General features: G+C 46.5%; 1 protein-coding gene across 8 annotated transcripts in view; it reads left to right on the forward strand.

Moving 5' to 3' along the window:
* Positions 1-20,373, forward strand: part of ACACB (acetyl-CoA carboxylase beta) — a 156,470-nt gene that overhangs the window by 94,537 nt on the left and 41,560 nt on the right. For all 8 annotated transcript variants that reach the window (XR_004275872.1, XM_032300824.1, XM_032300875.1 and 5 more), the window contains 6 exons: positions 2,784-2,872; positions 2,961-3,085; positions 9,132-9,245; positions 9,422-9,535; positions 10,365-10,454; positions 13,833-13,951. Coding sequence is in view for 7 of the 8 variants with exons in the window: in XM_032300824.1 (XP_032156715.1) it covers positions 2,784-2,872; positions 2,961-3,085; positions 9,132-9,245; positions 9,422-9,535; positions 10,365-10,454; positions 13,833-13,951 (651 nt within the window). In the remaining variant the exon portion in view is untranslated. The remainder of the gene's footprint in view (positions 1-2,783; positions 2,873-2,960; positions 3,086-9,131; positions 9,246-9,421; positions 9,536-10,364; positions 10,455-13,832; positions 13,952-20,373) is intronic.

A 20,373-nucleotide genomic window follows, 5' to 3' on the forward strand; every position in this document is an offset into this window, starting at 1 on the left:
CCATGCCAGGATAATTTTTGTATTTTAGTAGAGACAGGGTTTCACCATGTTGGCCAGGCTGGTCTCGAACTCCTGACCTCAAGTGACCCACAGCCTCGACCTCCCAAAGTGCTAGGATTACAGGCATGAGCCACCATGTCTGGCCTATAAATGGATAAATTTTTGTGAAGTTCTGACAAATAGTAAATATTTGATAGGTACATTAGATTGAGACAATAGGATGAAATAGCTTTACATATGATAAAATACCACACAAATTGTTATTATTGTGGCTTTTGGGACAATTGCAAAGGAAAGTGGATGAATAATTTGTATTTCATCTCAATAGTTACTTATTGTACAGGGGTTTTCTGCCGTAGGACTATTCTGATGGCAAAAGGATTTTCTGCCAATCGTAACAAAAAATCCACCTAGCAAGAAAGCTTTGTTTATGAAGACAAACAGGGCCAGATGCTGTGGCTCATGCCTGTAATCCCAGCATTTTGGGAGGCCAAGGCAAGAGGATCACTTGAGGCCAGGAGTTGGAGACCACCCTGGGTGATGTAGGGAGATCCTATCTCTACATAAAAAAGAAACAAAATTAATCAGGCATGGTGGTGTGTACCTATAGTCCCAGCTACTCAGGAGGCTGAGATGGGACGACTGCTTGAGCCCAGGAGTTCAAGGTTATAGTGAGCTGTGATTGCACCATTGCACGCCGGCCTGGGGGACACAGCAAGACCTTGTATTTTAGGGGAGAAAAAAAAAAAAAGAAAGAAAGCATTCTTGGATTTGGACCAATAAATTCCAGGCATGTTTCCCATGTACCCAAAACTCACAGGTACAAAGAATTTGAGATTGTAGAAAGCTGGCCTTCTTTTCAAGGAGTTCCCCAGATGTTAGGGAGAGAGATTTTAGTGTGGATTTTCCACAAACTGAAAGTTTCACAGCCAAGGACTAGGAAGGGAGTCTTCCTACAACACGTCGACTGCTAACCTAACGCCCATCCTTCAAGCTTCAGAAAAGCATCTAGGAAAAATGAATCATTAATAAATGAACTGAATGTTCTAGCCAATTTTCTGTGCTGAACATAAATACTAAAGCTCTTTTCTGTGTTGTATAAGCCTGTGTTTTAAAATCACATTTGGACCAGAGAGTCTTTTAGCATCTTGATCTGTTTTGTTGTTAATTTGGGGATGCAGTTAAGCTAGCTTCTGCTTCTCCAAAACCCAGTGTTGCATCTCCTAAGAAACCTCACTCCTGTGTTCAGATTTTTGGAGGAACATCCAGGTTAAAACTTTGTTTTAAATGAGAAGCGGCTGGGTGTGGTGGCTCACACCTATAATCCCAGCACTTTGGGAGGCCGAGGGGGGTGAATTGCTTGAGCTCAGAAGTTCGAGACCAGCCTGAGCAATATGGTGAAACCCTATCTAAAAGATATACAAAAATTAGCCAGGTGTGGTGGTGGGCACTTGTAGTCCCAGCTACTTGGGAGGCTGAGATGGGAGGATTGCTTGAGCCTGGGAGGCAGAGATTACAGTGAGCTGTAATTGCACCACTGCACTACAGCCTGGGTGGCAGAGCAAAACCCTGTCTCAAAAAAGGAAACAAAGAAAAAGAGGCCATGCACGGTGGCTCATGCCTATAAGTCCAGCACTTTGGGAGACCAAGGTGGAGGGATCACTAGGTCAGGAGTTCGAGACCAGCCTGACCAACATGGTGAAATCCCATCTTACTAAAACTACAAAAATTAGCCAGGCATGATGGCATGCACCTGTAATCGCAGCAACTCAGAAGGCTGAGGCAGGAGAATCGCTTGAACCCGGGAGGTGGAGGTTGCAGCAAGCTGAGATTGCGCCATTGCACTCCAGCCTGGGTGACAGAGTAAGACTCTGTCTTAAAAAAAAGAAAGAGAGAAGCAAAATTTACATGGGGATCTTTTGGTAAATGTCTTTCCAGTGTGTCTTTTTAAAATGATCTCTGTACAGTGGGTAAGTAATTGAAAAATTTTGGCTTTTGGTTTTAATGGTTAAAGCTTGCTAAAATTGGCTGCCCCTGTTCAGCATCTGAACTCTATTAAGGCTTTTTTTCCCCCCAATATCTCTGTGGCCAGAAAGGTGCCCTCCCACGTGTCAGGCTTGGGATCTACTCCAGTTTTGACCCCGGTCTGATGTGGGACCTCGGGCAGCTCAGTGCTGTTTTTGGCCTCCAGATGAACCAACTGCACATCCTTTGAAGCCTCAGGATTAGAGGTTGCCTCCAGATATTTTAAAAAAAATTTATTTTTAAATTAACTAGTTAACTAATTTTTATGTATTTATTTGAGACAGGCTGTCACCCAGGCTGGAGTGCAGTGGTGCAGTCATAGCTCACAGCAGCCTTGACCTGCTGGGCTCAAGTGATCCTCTCACCTCAGCCTCCTGTGTAGCTGGGACCACAGTCAAGCACTACCACTCCCAGCTAATTGTTTTGATTTTTCTGTAAAGAAAAACCAAAGGTCTCACTTTGTTGCCCATGCTGGTCTTGAACTTCTGGGCTCAAATGATCCTCCTGCCTCAGCCTCCCAGGGTGCCGGGATCTTGGGAGTGAGCCACTGTGCCTGGCCTTTGTGTTTTGGTTTTGTTTTGTAGAAATGGGGTCTTGGCTATATCGCCCAGACTGAACTTGAACTCCTGGGCTCAAGTGATCCTCCCATCTCAGTGTCCTTTCTAAAATCCTTCCTCTTTTGAAAAATCATAAAAGGAAAATATTCAGGGACTCGAGGAAAGGCGTGAGCATTAAGAGCGGCCTTCCCTTTTCCCCAGATACCGCAGCGGGACCCGTGGCTATATGAAAACAGTGGTGCTGGATCTCCTGAGAAGATACTTGCACGTCGAGCACCATTTTCAGCAAGGCAAGAGATGCTGATGCTGACGCCAGGGGGATGGTGGGGGCCGAGGGAGCCTGAGCTTTACCCGTGTGTGGTCTTTTGTCTCTGCTAGCTCACTACGACAAGTGTGTGATAAACCTCAGGGAGCAGTTCAAGCCAGACATGTCCCAGGTGCTGGACTGCATCTTCTCCCACGCGCAGGTGGCCAAGAAGAACCAGCTGGTGATCATGTTAATTGTAAGCAGGAAGAGTGCCTGTTACCCAGACTGGGGGTGGGTTGGAGTCTGCAAACGTGTTCTAAAAAGGGCGAGAAAGTGGCTGGGCGTGGTGGCTCATGCCTGTAATTCAGCACTTTGGGAGGTCGAGGCAGGCAGATCACTTGAAGTCAGCAGTTTGAGACCAGCCTGGCCAATGTGGTGAAACCCCATCTATACTAAAATACAAAAATTAGCTGGGTGTGGTGGTGCGTACCTGTAATCCCAGCTACTTGGGAGGCTGAGACAGAAGAATCACTTGAACCTGGGAGGCGGAGGCTGCAGTGAGCCGAGATCACAGCACTGCACTCCAGTCTGGGAGACAGAGCAAGACTCCATCTCAAAAAATAGCCAGAAAGTAAATATTTTAGACTTTGCAGGTTGGCGAGATCTCTATCATGACCACTCAACATTGCCTTTGTACAATGTAAGCGAATGGGCATGGCCGTGTTCCCACAGAACTTTGTTTGGAGCCCGAGATGGGAAGATCCCTTGAGCCTAGGAGTTCAAGTCCAGCCTGGGCAACATTGTAAGACTCCATTTCTTAGAAAAAAAATTAAAGCTGGACACTGTGGCTCATAACTGTAATCCCAGCATTTTGGGAGGCTGAGGTAGGAGGATCACTTGAGGCCAGGAGTTTGAGACCAGCCTGGGTAACATAGGGAGACCATATCTCTACAAAAAGTACAAAAATTAGCTAGGTGTGGTAGTGTGCACCTGTAGTCCCAGCTACTCAGGGCTCTGAGGCAGGAGGATTGCTAGAGCCTGGGATGTTGAGGTTGCGGTGAGCCGTGATCACACCACTGCACTCCAGCCTGGGGGACAGTATGAGACCCTATCTCAAAAAACAAACAAACAAAAAAACTCAAAACAACTTTGTGTACAAAATCAAGTAATGAGTGGGATTTGTTGGCCCCTGAGGAGATCATGACTAACGCAAAGCACATACTTTGTGTCAGGTACTCTTGAAGTGCTTTCCAAATAAATAGTAGCTCATTTAATTCTCATAGCGACCCTAGAAAATGGGCACTGCTCTCAACAGCTCTTTGGCAGAGCACAGAGAGGTTACGTCACTTGCCCTAAATGTAGAGGCAGGATTTGAACTGATAGTCTGGCTCTAGAGTCATGAGCTCTTAGCCATGGGATATTGGATTTTGAGTCCCGTGTGCGGAGAAGTATGGCATCTCTTTGTTCTTGTTTCTCTTTCTACTTGATAATAGCAGTCTTTTTTGTTTGTTCGTTTCTTTTTCTTTTGAGACAGAGTCTCACTCTGTTACCCAGGCTGGAGAGCAGTGGCACCATCATGGCTCACTGTAGCCTTGATCCCTCCCACCCCAGCCTCCCAAGTAGCTGGGATTACAGAGCCACCCCACCACGCCCCACCACGCCCAGCTAGTTTGTTTGTTATTTGTTTTGTAGAGATGTTGCCCAGGCTGGTCTTGAACTCCTGGGCTCAAGCAATCCTCCCACCTTGGCCTCCCAAAGTGCTGGGATTACAGGAATAAGCCACTGTGCCTGGCTGATAATAGCAATCTTTTATAACTAAAATGTTTTTCTTTGATATATCCTTGGTAACTGACTTGGAAAATGTAGGATCTGCTGAGTAAGAGAGATTTGGACTTGGCTTATAGTAGAAAGGGGTTGGCAACTTTTTTTTTTTTTTTGAGACAAAGTCTTGCTCTGTCGCACCGACTAGAGTGCAGCGTCACGATCTTGGCTTGTGGGTTCTATCTATCGTCTATCTCTCTCTCTCTCACTTTTTTTTTTTATTGGGACAGAGTCTTGCTCTGTCACTGAGGCTGGAGTGCAATGTGCAATCTCTGCTCACTGCAACTTCTGCCTCCAGGGTTCAGGCGATTTTCCTGTCTCAGCCTCCAGAGTAGCTGGGATTACAGGCATGTGCCACCACGCCTGGCTAATTTTTGTATTTTTAGTAGAGACGTGGTTTCTCCATGTTGGCCTGACTGGTCTCCAACTCCTGACCTCAGGTGATCCACCAGCCTTGGCCTCCCAAAGTGCTGGAATTACAGGCATGAGCCACTGCTCCTGGCCTGGCAAATTTTTTTGTAAAGAGGTTCAAATAGTAAAGATTTTAGGCTTAGGGATGTTCACCTCCTGTTGCGACTACTCAGCTCTGTGAGCTCAGTCACTGTAGCCTGAAAACAACTACAGACAGTAGGTACATGAATGAGGGTGGCTATGTTCTGATAAAACTTTATTATACAAAAACAGTCGATGGGCACTTTGGCCATGGGCTTAGTACCCTATCCCCTATCCAAATTGCATTAATAAATACTGGGTTTTTTTTGGTAAAGAATCATTTAAAAATCTCATGCAGCAGCTTTTAATCCTGGCTGTATATTAGAATCACTTGGGGGGCAGAGAGACTTCCAAAAAATGCAGTTGCCCATGCCCCACCCTTGGTCAATTTAATCAGAGTTTCTAGGGGTGGGGCCCCCGGGCATTAGTGCTTTTTGAAGGTTTCCCTGCAGGAAAATCATGTACTGTATAGTAGGTAATATTATTGGTTTAATGTTCGGTTTCTTTGGTGTTTTAATGGTTCTGTAGGTAGGTGGGAGGCAGATATGTGCTAACACAGCGTAAAGGATTGTAGTGTCTGCAACTGACTTTCAGAAAAAGAGAGAGTGTGTGTCTGCATGTATGCACACACGCGTGCTTGTTAGAGAAAAGTCAAATATGATAATGTAAAAATTTAACAATTAGTGAATGTAGGTGATTGCTATGGGGTTTACAACATACTGATATTCAATTCTTCTGTAGTTATAAAGTTTGTAAAAATTCATTGGGAGAGAGGACTACCAAAGTTATTGCAGCATGCAGCCAGGACTGGGAACTTATGCCCAGGGAGATATCCACTCCTTGGGGGGAGTTCTATTGCTAAAATCATATAATGCTTTTCAAAATACGTTCTTTGGATGGAGTTTCCTGAAGTTTGAGTGTTTGTGGAGCAAAGTGTACCTGTAATCTATGTTACATGTAAATTTTTGGTGCCACTAAAGAAATATTATAGAAAGAATGTATTATATCCTACAATCTATTATAGTCAGCTTGCCATTAAAAGGCTGGGGATTGGGTCTGTGGGTTATTCTGCTGTTCAAATATAAAGTTTCTCAGCAAGGCAATTTTTACTTCTATGGAAGGGTGCATTTCACTGATGGGGCAATGGCGAGTGACACCTGAACAAGGGAGAGGAAGGAGTTCTTTTCCTTGACGCAGGTAGCCCCTATTGCTGTGTCCTTCCTCTATTGGCTAGGGTTAGATCACACAGTCTAAGCTAATTCTGATTGGCTGTTTTAAAGGGAGCAAGGGTATGAGTAGTTTGAGCGGTGGGGTGAGCAATTTGGTGGGAAGGACAGTTACTGAACACGTAACTAAAGGTGACTCAGGTCAAATCAGGTGACCAGGGGAACAGATGTGAATTACTGATTAGAACTGGTGGGAAAGTTGTTTACTAACCTAAGGGTAAGGGAGAGAAGAGAACCAGGAAGTTAAACTTTAAAATGGAGAACGAAGAACAGGAGAGCTGAACATGCCGATACACTGGTTCTTTGGAGAGGATCTCAGAACTTATTGTACTTAACAATTTACAGGCTAAAACCTTTGAAAGGGAATTTATTATATCCTACAATCTGTTACAGTCAGCTTGCCATTCAAAGGCTGGGGGTTGGGTCTGTGGGTTATTCTGCTGTTCGTCCCACTGTGCACATACTGACTGTCTTTTGGGCATGAAGTCCTGAAATGTCATATATACCAGAGGACAGCCAAGGGAAGATGGGCGGAGCAGCCCCCAGCTGTTGGGAATGGGGATACTTGCTCGGACTTCTTTGGTGATAGAGGCTAAAAATGTTGAACCAATTACAGTTTGGGGGTAAATGTGAGATTCATTATTCTTCTGACCTTCTTGGTCCCGTTTGTTAGAAAATAGTGAGTTCTCTGCACCTGATGGTATTTGGGACCTGAGAGGTTTTGAACAAAGAGTTGTGAACTGAATGATTACTTTGAAATAAATTTTTGTGAGGCTTTTAAAGGGACCTGGTTTCTGATACCAATTCACTGGTCATGGGACTTCATTAGTGACAAAATAAAGCAATCAAACCATGACTCTGTGAACTAAAATATACAAAATGAGACTGCTTCACTAAGTTAACAAGAAAGGAAAATGTTTTGTTTTGCTTTGTTTTGTGTTTGAGATGGAGCCTCCCTTTGTTGCCCAGGTTGGAGTGCAATGGCGCAATCTCGGCTCCCTGCATCCTCCACCTCCCAGGTTCAAGGATTCTCCTGCCTCAGCCTCCCGAGTAGCTGGGACTACAGGTGTGCACCACCACTGGCTATTTTTTTGTATTTTTAATAGGAGACAGGGTTTCGCCATGTTGGCCAGGCTGGTCTCAAACTCCTGGCCTCAGGTGATCTGCCCACCTTGGCCTCCCGAAGTGCTGGGATTACAGGCGTGAACCACTGCACCCAGCCTAGAGTTTTTTTTTTTTTTTTTTTTTTTTGTATGTAGAAGGCAGTGGTCAGAATTTTTAATGCTCACACTTAGATGTGTGTGAAGAAGTTTAAAAAATGTTCACACAAACTACTCTTAAATTTTTCAACTCTTAGAAAACCACTAGTCTGGCTGTTGGCCAGCACCGTGCTGTCTTGTCCTGGGACCTACAAGCCTAGGGGACTGGTGGAGAGTTAAGCCGCCACCGTTTGTTAATAGAAAGCAAATCAGAGAAGGGAGAGAAGATTTAGAATACTTTCCTCCCACATTTCTTCGGCATTGACATTGCTGTGTATTTGTGTATGAAATATCAATATGTTAAAAATTTTTTCTGATGACAAAAACAGTGTAGGTTCATTATAGTAGGAAAATGCAGAAACAGATGTAGAAAAAAATGACCCACAGCCCTACCATCTGATGACCTCTTGTACAGTCTTAGTGAATGCCTGGGGCAGGGAACAGGGGCACGTTGCTCAGGGGCGCTGATATTTAGCATTCATTGCTCTGCCGTAGGTGGGTAGTTAGGGAGCACTCGCTCTGGGCCAGTCCCTAGCCCCTCCTGCACATTTAGGGCACAAAAGGAGATGCAAAGACCGGCTGTGCCTGCCCTGGTCTCCAGCAGAAAGGTTTTTCTTTCAGAAGCAGAGAGGAGGGATGCAACATGGGCACATTGTCCCTGCCTCTCCAGCAAGATTCAACCCCACGTCCTTCTCCTCTGAAACTGTGAGCCCCATAAGTCAGGCTGCAATGTGTGAGGGAAAGAGCGGGAGCCTTTGCGGGCAGAATAGTCCTGTGTGCACATGCTTGGTGGCTTTGGTCTGAGGCATATTGCCTTTTTGAGCCTCAATGTTCCTATCTGTAAAATGGGAATCAAGATAAGTAACTCCTCATGGAGGGTGGGGAATTTGGAATTTGGGGAGTTGTATATAAAGGGTCTGGCTGTTTACTAGCCCCCTGGTACATAGTATGCTTCTGATAATCACTGGCTTTTTCTTTTTGGAGACATACCTGGCTCTGATGCCCAGGCTGGAGTGCAGTGGTGTGATCTCAGCTCACTGCAACCTCCACTTCCCAAGATCAAATCATCCTCCCATTTCAGCCTCCCGAGTAGCTGGGACTACAGGCACATGCCACCACACCCAGCTAATTTTTGTATTTTTTCTGTAGAGACAAGGTTTTGCACTGTTGCCCAGACTATTCTCAAACTTCTGAGCTCAAGCACCTCAGCCACCCAAAGTGCTGGGATTACAGGCATGAGCCACCACTCCTGGCTTAATCAGTTGTACTTGTTCATTTTTAACCATGGATTTAGGGCATGTTTTGGGGTGGATGCATGGGTGGCTGAATGAATGAATGAATGAATGACTGGGGTGGGTGCACAGTAGAAAGTGGTTTTGGAGAGCGGAGCAGCTGTCTGGCTTTTGGAGCAGGCGCTCTCCCCCGCCTCCGCCCCACCGTCAGCTAAGATGAGTTCTCCCTGGGCTGGAGAAAAGCCATTTGGCTTCTTTTTTTGTCCCCTAAGGATGAGCTGTGTGGCCCAGACCCTTCCCTGTCGGACGAGCTGACCTCCATCCTCAACGAGCTCACTCAGCTGAGCAAAAGTGAGCACTGCAAAGTGGCCCTCAGAGCCCGGCAGGTAGGGTCGTGGGGTGCAGTCCCCATAGTGTGCACTTCCCCCACCCTCCTGTGTGGCCCCTACCATGCTCAGCCCTCACCGTGCCCGGTCCCACCGTGCTGCCGCCTGTGTCCCAGCCTCTGCCTTCTCCCCTGGGAGATTGGCTCACGCCAGCTCCCCCGTCCCTCCCGCTGCAGATCCTGATTGCCTCCCACCTCCCCTCCTACGAGCTGCGGCACAACCAGGTGGAGTCCATTTTCCTGTCTGCCATTGACATGTATGGCCACCAGTTCTGCCCTGAGAACCTCAAGGTGAGCCTGTCTCCTTCCTTCCACTTTCTCTGGAGCGCCCACCATGGCCCAGGTGGGGGTCTCTGGGGAAACGGCTCCTCCTGCCCTGCAGGTACTCAGTGGGGTGCAGGGCACAGCCACAGATGCAGACGGTTCTGTCCAGTGTGGCCAGGGCTGCCTGAGGGGGATCCTGGGGAGACTCTAGGAAAGGTGGGCATGGAGCCCAGTCCTGCAGGAGGGACAGTGTGACAGCAGCGGGGGCTCACCTGGTGCAGTTTTAAAAACCCAGCCTTGATGGAGCATATCTGGAAGCTGTGAGCCCGGCGTGGCTGAGTCATGGCCTCAGCTTCCCTCTTCCTAGACTCTGGCTAGTCATCCCAGGCGCCATCTTCACTGTCAGCTCTGCTGTGATTAAATAGGGGAGGAGCCCAGCACACTGCAGGGCACTGATTGCTTTTAGTGATTGAAACATGACTTCTCCCTGCTCCCACACTGGTGGTTAAAAAACTTATTCACTGGCTGGGCGTGGTGGCTCACACTGTAATACCAGCACTCAGGAGGCCAAAACTGGAGGATCACTTGAGCCCAGGAATTTGAGACCAGCCTGGGCAACATAGTGAGACCCTACCTCTAAAAAAAAAAAAAAAAAAAAATGAGCCAGGCATGGTGGTACCCACTCTAGTCCCAGCTACTCCAGAGGTTGACGTGGGAGGATCGCTTCAGCCTGGGAGGTGGAGGCTGCATTGAGCTGTGATCACACCATTGCACCCCAGCTTGTCTCAGATAAACACAAAGAAAAACCTGAAACTTGTTCACATTGACTCTTGTTTCCCCTTTTTATTTCCCACAGAAATTAATACTTTCGGAAACAACCATCTTCGACGTCCTGCCTTCTTTCTTCTATCACGCTAACAAAGTCGTGTGCATGGCGTCCTTGGAGGTAAGCAGGAGAGGCCCAGAGAACAGCACTGACCAGGGCAGTTTGAGCATTCACTGCCAGCCACCTTGCATCTGACCCTAGGCCACGCCCCTGGTGAATGCGATCTTATCCTTTCCCCTACAAGGTAGGTAATCGTCCCATCTTACGGAGGAAGGAACTGAGGCTCAGAGAGGTGAAGTGACTTATGCAACATCACACAGCCAGGAAGTGGCAGAACCAGGTTTTGCACGACTAGGTCTGTCTCATTCCAGAGTCCATGCTAGTCACCACTGCTGTCCTACGTGTCATTCCAGTCTCTTCCAGGCAGGACACAGTTAAATACTAATCCCTCAAAGCCAAGTCTGAGGCACCTCACTTGAACTTTCTGACTCATGTGCATTAAATACCTTTGAAAGACTTTTCTGCTTCAAACTACCAGAGCTAGAGGAGCCCAGATGACAACTTAAGGTGATGACCCCCACCCCCGTCGAGTGTGGTCAAAGGGCATGGCTGGTAGCAACAAAACCCAGATTAGAACCAGGTGATCCCTGGGAGCAAGAATTCAGGTCTTGAATTCAGGAACCAAGAGGTGTTGTGTTGGTTCTAGGAAATCAGTTTTAAATCTTTTATTATTATTTGTTTGAGACTCACTCTGGTGCCTAGGCTGCAATGCAGTGGCGTGATCGTGGCTCACTGCAGCCTCTGCGTCCTGGATTCAAGCGATTCTCCTTCCTCAGCCTCCCCAGTAGCTGGAACTATGGGGTGCACCACCACGCCTGGCTGATTTTTGTATGTTTAGTAGTGACAGTGCTTTATCATGTCAGCCAGGCTGGTCTGGAACTCCTGACCTTCATTGATCTGCCTGCCTCAGCCTCCCAATAAATCTGCCCTTTTAGAATCCTTTTAGGAAAATATGAGATGCTGTCTTGTGTTTTTAACATGGCCCCCTTTCTCTGGACTGCTTTGCTGGTGCTAGTTTTTCCAATATTATTTATCTTCTGAGCTCAGGGTCTCAGTCCCCTGTTGCCCCCACTTGCTCTTCTGCATCCTTGCGAGCCTGTGAGTCACACAGTGAGATGGTTTCCTGGGCCTTCATGGAGACCATCTTGGACTTCTGAGCATTATAGCCACAGGGTCTCCTGGGCCTGCAGCTTTCACCCGTCTGTGAGTTTCACCTCGGGAAGAATCTTTCTCAGGCCTCATTCTTTGTTTCTAACAGTGAGACCTAATACACCTCTTCTGTAGTTACTTTAAAAACAACTTTTGTTTTTTTAGAGTCAGGGCTTGCCATGTGGCCCAGGCTGGATTTGAACTTCTGGGTTCAGGCCATCCTCCTGCCTCAACCTCCCCAGTAGCTGGGACTATAGGTGCATGTCACCATGCTTGGCTTATAGTTACTTTTTAAAGTGCTAAATACTATTTGTGTCAATTAGAGATTGTTCTTGGATGCTTTTGGCTTTTTTTGTTTATTTGTTTTTCTACCACGCTCAGCTAATTTTTATATTTTTAGTAGAGATGGGGTTTTGCTATGTTGCCCAGGCTGGCCTGGAATTCCGGGGCTCAAGCCATCCACCTGCCTTGGCTCCCCAGAGTACTAGGACTACAGGCGTGCGCCACCATGCCTGGCCCCATTCTTAACCAGGAATGGTGGGAACCTTCCCCAAATTCAAGTTCTCCAAAGCTGGCCAAGGACAAGTTTTTTTTTTTTGAAATGAAGTCTTGCTCTGTCACCAGGCTGGAGTGCAGTGGTGTGATCTCGGCTCACTGCAACCTCTGTCTCCCAGTTCAAGTGATTCTCCTGCCTCAGCCTCCCAAATAACTGGGACTACAGGCGTGTGCCACCATGCCCAGCTAATTTTTGTATTTTTAGTACAGACAGGGTTTCACCATGTTGGCCAGGATGATCTTGATCTCCTGACCTCATGATTCACCTGCCTCAGCCTCCCAAAGTGCTGAGATTACAGGCCTGAACCACCGTGCTCAGCCAAGGGCAAATCTTTTAGTGGAAAGCCATGACGTCTGCTATGTTAGCTCCTGCTGTGCAGTTCCCACATTTCCTGTTGAGTTGAGAAGCTTCCAGTGTTGAAACTCTAGAACTGCATTGTCCACTATGGCATCCACTGGCCACATGAGGTTAGTGAGCGCTTGAACTGCACCCAGTCTGAATCAAGCTGTGCTCTAAAGATTTAGTACTGAATGGAGAAAAGAATGTAAACCATCTCAATAATTTCTTATATTGATTACATGTTGAAATGATAATATGTGGGTATTTGGGGTAAAATAAAATATGTTATTAAAATTATTTTTTGTTATCTTTTTTCTAAGTGGTTACTAGAAAATTTTAAATTATTGGCCAGATGTGGTGACTCATGCTTGTAATCCAGCACTTTAGGAGGCTGAGGTGAGAGAATCACTTGAGTTCAGAAGTTACAGACCAGCCTGGGCAACATAGCAAAACCCTGGTTTTTCTTAAAAAAAAAAAAAAAAAAAAAATTAGCTAGGTGTGGTGGTGCCTGTAGTCCCAGTTACTTGGGAGGCCGAGGCAGGAGGATCCCTTGAGCTCAGGACTTCAAGGCTGCAGTGAGCTATGATCTCACCACTATACTCCAGCCTGGGTGATGGAGTGAGTCCCTGTCTCAAAAGTAAATTAATAAAATAAAATAAACTTACATACACAGCTTGTGTTATATTTCTGTTGGATAGCACTACTCTAAGGCAGCAGCTGATAAACTATAGACAACAGCCATATTTGGCCCACTGCCTGTTTTCGTAAAGTTTCATCAGAACACAGCCATGCCCATTCATTTACATATTGTCCACCGCTACTTCCGTGCTAACGGCAGAACTGAGTAGTTGCAACAGAGATGGTACGCCTCACAAAGCCTAAAATATTTTTTACCTCTCTCTTACAGAGGTTCATCAACTCCTGCTCTAGAGTTTAGAGTGGATTTTGTGTAACTACTAACATTCTAAAATGTGAGCAAATTTACTCTTAACTGCTGCTTAGTGATTTTTTTTTTTAATTGTGTTAGGGTTTTTCTCTGTTGCCCAGGCTGAAGTGCACTGGTGCTATCATAGCACATTGCAGCCTCAACATCCTGGGCACAAGCGATCCTCCCACCTCAGCCTCCTGAGTGACTGGACTACAGGCACCTGGCCCCACACCCAGCTAGTTTTTGTATTTTTAGTAGACACGGGATTTTGCCATCTTGCCCAGACTGGTCTCAAACTTGTGGGTTCAAGTGATCTACCTGCCCTGGCCTGCCAAAATGCTGGAATTGCAGGCGTGAGCCACCACACCCAGCCTGCTTAGAGGTAGATCTTTTAGAGGTAATTTCTGGTACCCCTTCCCTGTGAGTGCCCCCTGAGAGAATGTCTGCTGTGTTTCTGCCCTGTCAGGTTTACGTGCGGAGGGGCTACATCGCCTATGAGTTAAACAGCCTGCAGCACCGGCAGCTCCCTGACGGCACCTGCGTGGTGGAATTCCAGTTCATGCTGCCCTCCTCTCACCCAAACCGGTACGGAGCGGTACACACCCGGGGATGGCCTGTGTTTCTTTTCTCCCTGACCTCTGTTGTCCTCTCTCCAGAAGGACCCAGCAAGTGTTTGGGCATCAGCGATACACACCTCCCCTGTGGGAGCTCCCACAGCGCCAGTCTCTCCCCTCTAACACGGCAATAATGCAGAGCCGACCTCCTACACCTGCACCTTTCAGGACGGTAGCCACGTGTGCCTATTTACATTAAAATGACTGCAAATGGGCCGGGCGCAGTGGCTCATGCCTGTAATCCCAGCACTTTGGGAGGCCGAAGTGGGCGGATCATTTGTGGTCGGGAGTTTGAGACAAGCCTGGCCAACATGGTGAAAAATTAGCCGATGTGGTGGCGCATACCTGTAATCCCAGCTACTCAGGAGGCGGAGGCAGGAGAATTGCTTGAACCCAGGAGGCAGAGGTTGCAGTGAGCCAAGATCGCGCCATTGTACTCCAGCCTGGGCGAAGAAGTGAGACTCTGTCAAAAAAAAAAAAAAAAAAGAATGCAAATGACCTAGCCCTGGTGGCTCAATCGTGAAATTCTAGCACTTCCTGGGACTGAGGCAAGCAGATCAGGAACTTGAGGCCAGGAGCTCAACACCAGCCTGGCCAACTTGGTGAAACGCCATCTCCACTAAAAATTCAAAAATTAGCCAGGCATGGTGGCACACACCTGTAATCCCAGGTACTCAGGAGGCGGAAGGACAAGAATCGCTTAAACCTGGGAGGCAGAGTTGCAGTGAGCCAAGATTGTGCCACTGCACTCCAGCCTGAGCAACAGAGCAAGACTGTGTCTCAAAAAAATTTCAGTTCCTCAGTCATAACGTGTAGCTCATGGCTTCCATATTTGACAGTACAGTTCTAGAACATTCTGTCATGGTAGAAAGTTCTAGTGGACAGTGCCATCCAAGCCATTGGGAAGAGTCATGAGATAAGGCACATGTAGCATTTTAGACAGTGCCTGGCAGAAAGAAAGTTGTTGACTGTGAGTGATCCTGGGGATGATCATGACTAACACTGTCGTCGCCATCTAGTGTCATGCCGTTGGCCTGGGTGCTCTGCACAGTGCTCCCATACCCTTTTTTTTTTTTTTTGAGACAGAGGCTCACTCTGTTGCCCAAGCTGGAGCGCAGTGGCGCAATCTCGGCTCCCGGGTTCAAGCAGTTCTCCCGCCTCAGCCTCCCGAGTAGCTGGGATTACAGGTGTGCACCACCACGCTTGGCTAATTTTTGTATTTTTAGTAGAGATGGGGTTTCATCATATTGGCCAGGCTGGTCTTGAACACCTGACCTCGAGTGATTCAGCTGTCTCGGCCTCCCAAAGTGCTGGGATTACAGGCGTGAGCCACTGTGCCTGGCCCACGCTCTTATTTTATTCAGCACTTATCCTCTGTTGGCCAAAAATGTGTTCTCATCCCTGTTTTACAGATGGGAGCCCTGGGCCATCACCTGACCTAGGCTGAGCTGCTCGTGCGTGTGGAATGGGAATTTGAGCCCAGGCCGTGCTCTCGCCTCCAAGTCCTTTCCACAGCATTCAGTGCCCTCTGAGCCAGGTGCAGGGGCACATACTGTCTTGTTTGTGTCCACTGTAGTCTGCTGTCCAAGAGCTGTAGTTCAGTGGATGCCCTTGATGTTCTCACCTGAGAATATCTTTTTTTGAATTTTGTTTTGAGATGGAGTCTTGCTCTGTCACCCAGGCTGGAGTGCAATGGAGCGATCTCAGCTCACTGCAGCCTCCACTTCCTGGGTTTAAGCGATTCTCCTTCCTCTGCCTCTTTAGTTGGTAGAACCACAGACGTGCACCACCACACCCGGCTACTTTTTTTTTTTTTTTTTTTGTATTTTTAGTAGAGATGGGGTTTCACCATGTTGATCAGGTTGGTCTGGAACTCTTGCCCTCAAATAATCTGTCCACCTTGGCCTCCCAAAGTGCTGGGATTACAGGCACCACTGTGCCTGGCTCATCTAAGAATATCTGATGTGTCTGAATTCCTCACCCACAGTCTTTTTTTCAGTCTATCTTGTTTCAGGACTTAAAGTATTAATACCCTTTAGGTCAGGTAGAGTGCAATACCTTCTCTTAAAGTAATTATGTGTCCTTAGGATTCAAAGCGTTCTCTCTCATGCTCCCTTGCCCCTCTGGTTTTGGTTCTTATGGGGGTGCCCAAGGCCTTGTCTGTGGCTGCAGTGGTGATGTTGTGATTTGGGAGCTCAGTTGATCAGATCTATACAGGCAATAGGATTCATGTTTTGGCAAAGCAGGGAATTTTCTGACCTCTTGGGATTTTAAAAATATGTTTATTTTCCTATTTGTTTTAAGAAGAAAGATGCTGCTGTGTTTTGGATGGAGAAAAGAGGGGTTCCCAAGGAGGCACCTGCCTTCCCTAGTTATTTATTTTTATCCTTCTTATTTCCAAAAATATGATTGTGGTATTTTACCCCATTGAGAGCAAAGGGGACTGACTGTTTGCAGCCTGGGGTCATTTTGGGGACTTTGGGAGCTGTGGTGGTGTAAGACATTTTGCAGCTGTCTACTCCTGAAAAGAAATTCTTTTCTCTTTTGATTTTTTTTTGTTTGGTTGTTCAGAGACAGAGTCTAGTTCTGTCACCCAGGCTGGAGTACAGTGGCCTGATCACAGCTCACTACAGCCTTGAACTTGTGGGCTCAAGCGATCCTCCCACCGGAACTCCCTGAGTAGCTGGGACTACAGTCTTACACCACCACACCTAGCTAATTCTTTAAAAATAATTTTTGTAGAGACAGGGGTCTCACTATGTTACCCAGGTTGGTCTTGAACTCCTGGGCTCAAGCGATTCTCCTGCCTTGGTCTCTCAAAGCTCTGGTATTATAGGTACAAGCCCATGCACCTGGCCTTCTCTTTGGATCTTATTGTCTCAGCAGTTCAGCCCTATTAGGAAGGGAAGGACAGCTCTCAGGAGGGCTGTGGGTCGTGCCTTGTGCTCTACATGTATATCCAGGTTATTGATTGTGATTTTCAGTATGGGCACAGGGTCCTTTTTTGACCCAGAGAGACACTGAGGATGCTGGGGGATTCCTGCCCATCTAAGAGTCTCATGATTGTTGTCAGTGCCAGGAATGTAGTCTGGGCCTGTGAAGAGACCTTGCCTGTGGCTGCCTCTACTCCCCAGCCCTTTGATGCCTCTGTAAAGGGTGATGAGAAGTAAAGTCTCCCCCCGAGATGGCCTGGCTTAGGCCTCAACACCTGTGTGTGTAGGGCCAGGCACATGGTGCTTTGGGTCATTGAGACCCAAGGGAGGTCAGGTGAGAGGTTGGCAGGGCTTTGTGCCAGCTGCAGCCTGGACCTTTGCACTGGGTGGGAACTGGCTACACCCCTGCTATGGGTCTGCTGTCCTAGCTCCGCCCACTGTTGCCCTGTGGGAAACTGACCATCATAACCAGACTTGATGTTTTTTTCAGCAGAAGCAGGAAATCTATTGTTATTATTTTTAACCTGAAGTCCTTCCATTTTTCAATGGGGGCAGGTAATTTATGTTAAATGAGCACATGGTAATCCATGCATGTTATTAAAATGATTCATGGACTAAAGTCATTCTCTGAGCTGCCTTCAGCCACGCTGCCACTGCTAGTTCGTGACCTCTGGATGGAGCTGTTGGGGAGCAGAAAGGCCATGATCATGATTTCAGGGTATTCAACAGGAATGCACACACTTGTGTCAGGGGTCCCCAAGAGAAACCCCAGGTTCGATCATCATCTAGGAGAACTCACAGATCTCAGGACATAGCCATGCTCATGGCTTGGACTTACTATGGGGCAAGGATACCAAGCAGTTAGCCAAGGCAAAAGGCATCAGGGTGAAGACCAGAGGAAACCAGGGTCCTCTCCCAGTGGATTCACGCAGGGCGCATTTCATTCCCCCAGCAAGGAGCTGTGACAACACAGGTGAAGGGCTGTCTTCCATCTCTGCACCAGGCATTTTACTGGTGGCTGTTCACATCACCCTCTGCCCTGCAGCAAAATCTCAGGCTTGCAGAAGAAAGCAGGTGTTCCCTTCCCAGGATAGAGCATCTGGGGAAAAAGGCGTTTATGAGTTCCGCTGCAGCAGACTTAAACGTACCTGCCCAGAAGCTCTGAATGGAAAAATGGAGCTCCCAGCTCAGCACTTGAGCTCCTCTAAGAGACAGACTGTCTCCTCAAGCAGCTCCCTGACTCCTATATATCCAAAGAGACACCTCGTAAAGGAGAGCTCAGGCTGACATCTGGTGGGTACCCTTCCGGGATGAATATAATGGAAGAAGAAACTTTCAGCAACCCTTACTGTTCTGCAGCCCCTGCGGGTGATCCCCAGGCAAGCAGGGTCTGGAGTGGACCTCCAGCAGTCCTACAGCAGAGGGGTCTGATGATTAGAAGGAAAACTAAAAAACAGAAAGAAATAACTTCAGCATCAACAAAAAGGACATCTACTCAGAGACCCCATCCAAAAGTCACCAACTACAAAGACTACAGGTAGATAAATCCTCAAAGATGGGAAGAAACTAGTGCAAAAAGGATGAAAACACCAAAAACCAGAACGCCTCTCCTCCTCCAAGGTATCACAACTCCACATCAGGAAGGGAACAAAGCTGGATAGAGAATGAGTCTGATGAATTGACAGAAATAGGCTTCAGAAGGTTGGTAATAACAAACTTCTCTGAGCCAAAAGAACATGTTCTAACCCAATGCAAAGAAACTAAGAACCTTGAAAAAAGGCTAGGCAAAATGCTAATGAGAATAAACAACTTAGGGAAGAATATAAATGACCCTGATGGAGCTGAAAAACACAACAAGACAACTTCGTGAAGCATACACAAGTTTCAGTAGCCAAATCGACCAAGCAGAAGAAAGGATATCAGAGATCGAAGATCAACTCGATGAAATAAAATGAGAAGGCAAGATTAGAGAAAAAAGTGTGAAAAGAAATGAACAAAGCCTCCAAGAAATATGGGATTATGTGAAAAGACCTAATCTACGTTTGACAGATGTACCTGAATGTGACAGAGAGAATGAATCCAAGCTGGAAAATGCTCTTCAGGATATTATCCAGGAGAACTTCCCAACCTAGCAAGGCAGGCCAACATTCAAGTCCAGGAAATACAGAGAACACCACAAAGATATTCCTCAAGAAGAGCAACCCCAAGGCACGTAATCGTCAGATTCACCAGAGTTGAAATGAAGGAAAAAATCCTAAGGGCAGCCAGAGGGAAAGGTCTGGTTACCCACAAAGGGAAGCCCATCAGACTCATAGCAGATCTCTCAGCAGAAACCCTACAAGCCAGAAGAGAGTGGGGGCCAATATTCAGCATCCTTAAAGAAAAGAACTTTCAACCTAGAATTTCATATCCAGCCAAACTAAGCTTCATAAGCAAAGGAGAAATAAAATCCTTTACGAACAAGCAATTACTGAGAGATTTCGTCACCACCAGGACTGCCTTACAAGAGCTCCTGAAAGAAGCACTAAACATAGAAAGGAACAAGCAATGCCAGCCACTCCAAAAATGTACCAAATGGTAAAGACCATTGACCCAATGAAGAAACTGCATCAACTAATGGGCAAAACAACTAGCTAGCATCAAAATGGAAGGATCAAATTCACACATAACAATATTAACCTTAAATGTAAATGGGCTAAATGCCCCAATCAAAAGACACAGACTGGCAAATTGGATAAAAAGTCAAAACCCATTGGTGTGCTGTATGCAGGAAACCCATTCACATGCAATGACACACATAGGCTAAAAATAAAAGATTAGAGGAAGGTTTACGAAGCAAATGGAGAGCAAAAAAAAAAAAAAAGGAGTTGCAATCCTAGTCTCTGATAAAATAGACTTTAAACCAACAAAGATCAAAAAAGGCAAAGAAGGGCATTACATAGCGGTAAAAGGATCAACGTAATAAGAAGAGCTAACTATCCTAAATATATACACACCTAATGCAGGAGCACCTAGATACATAAAGCAAGTTCTTAATGACCTACAAGGAGACTTAGACTTCCACACAATAATAGTGGGAGACTTTCACACTCCACTGTCAATATTAGATCAACGAGACAGAAAATTAACAAGGATATCCAGGACTTAAACTCAGATCTGGACCAAGCAAACCTAATAGACATCTACAGAACTCTCCACCCCAAATCCACAGAATATACATTCTTCTTAGCACCACATCACACCTACTCTAAAATTGACCACATAATTGGAAGTAAATCACTCCTCAGCAAATGCAAAAGAAAGGAAATAACAAACAGTCTCTTAGACCACAGTGCAATCAAATTAGAAGTCAGGATTAAGAAACTAACTCAGAACTGCACAACTTCATGGAAACTGAACAACTGGCTCTTGAATGTTGACTGGATAAACAATGAAATGAAGGCAGAAATAAAGGTGTTCT

This window comes from Sapajus apella, unplaced genomic scaffold, assembly GCF_009761245.1.
Source record: "Sapajus apella isolate SASKATOON/1434 unplaced genomic scaffold, GSC_monkey_1.0 scaffold2, whole genome shotgun sequence".
In the NCBI taxonomy this organism is placed as follows: Eukaryota; Metazoa; Chordata; class Mammalia; order Primates; family Cebidae; genus Sapajus; species Sapajus apella.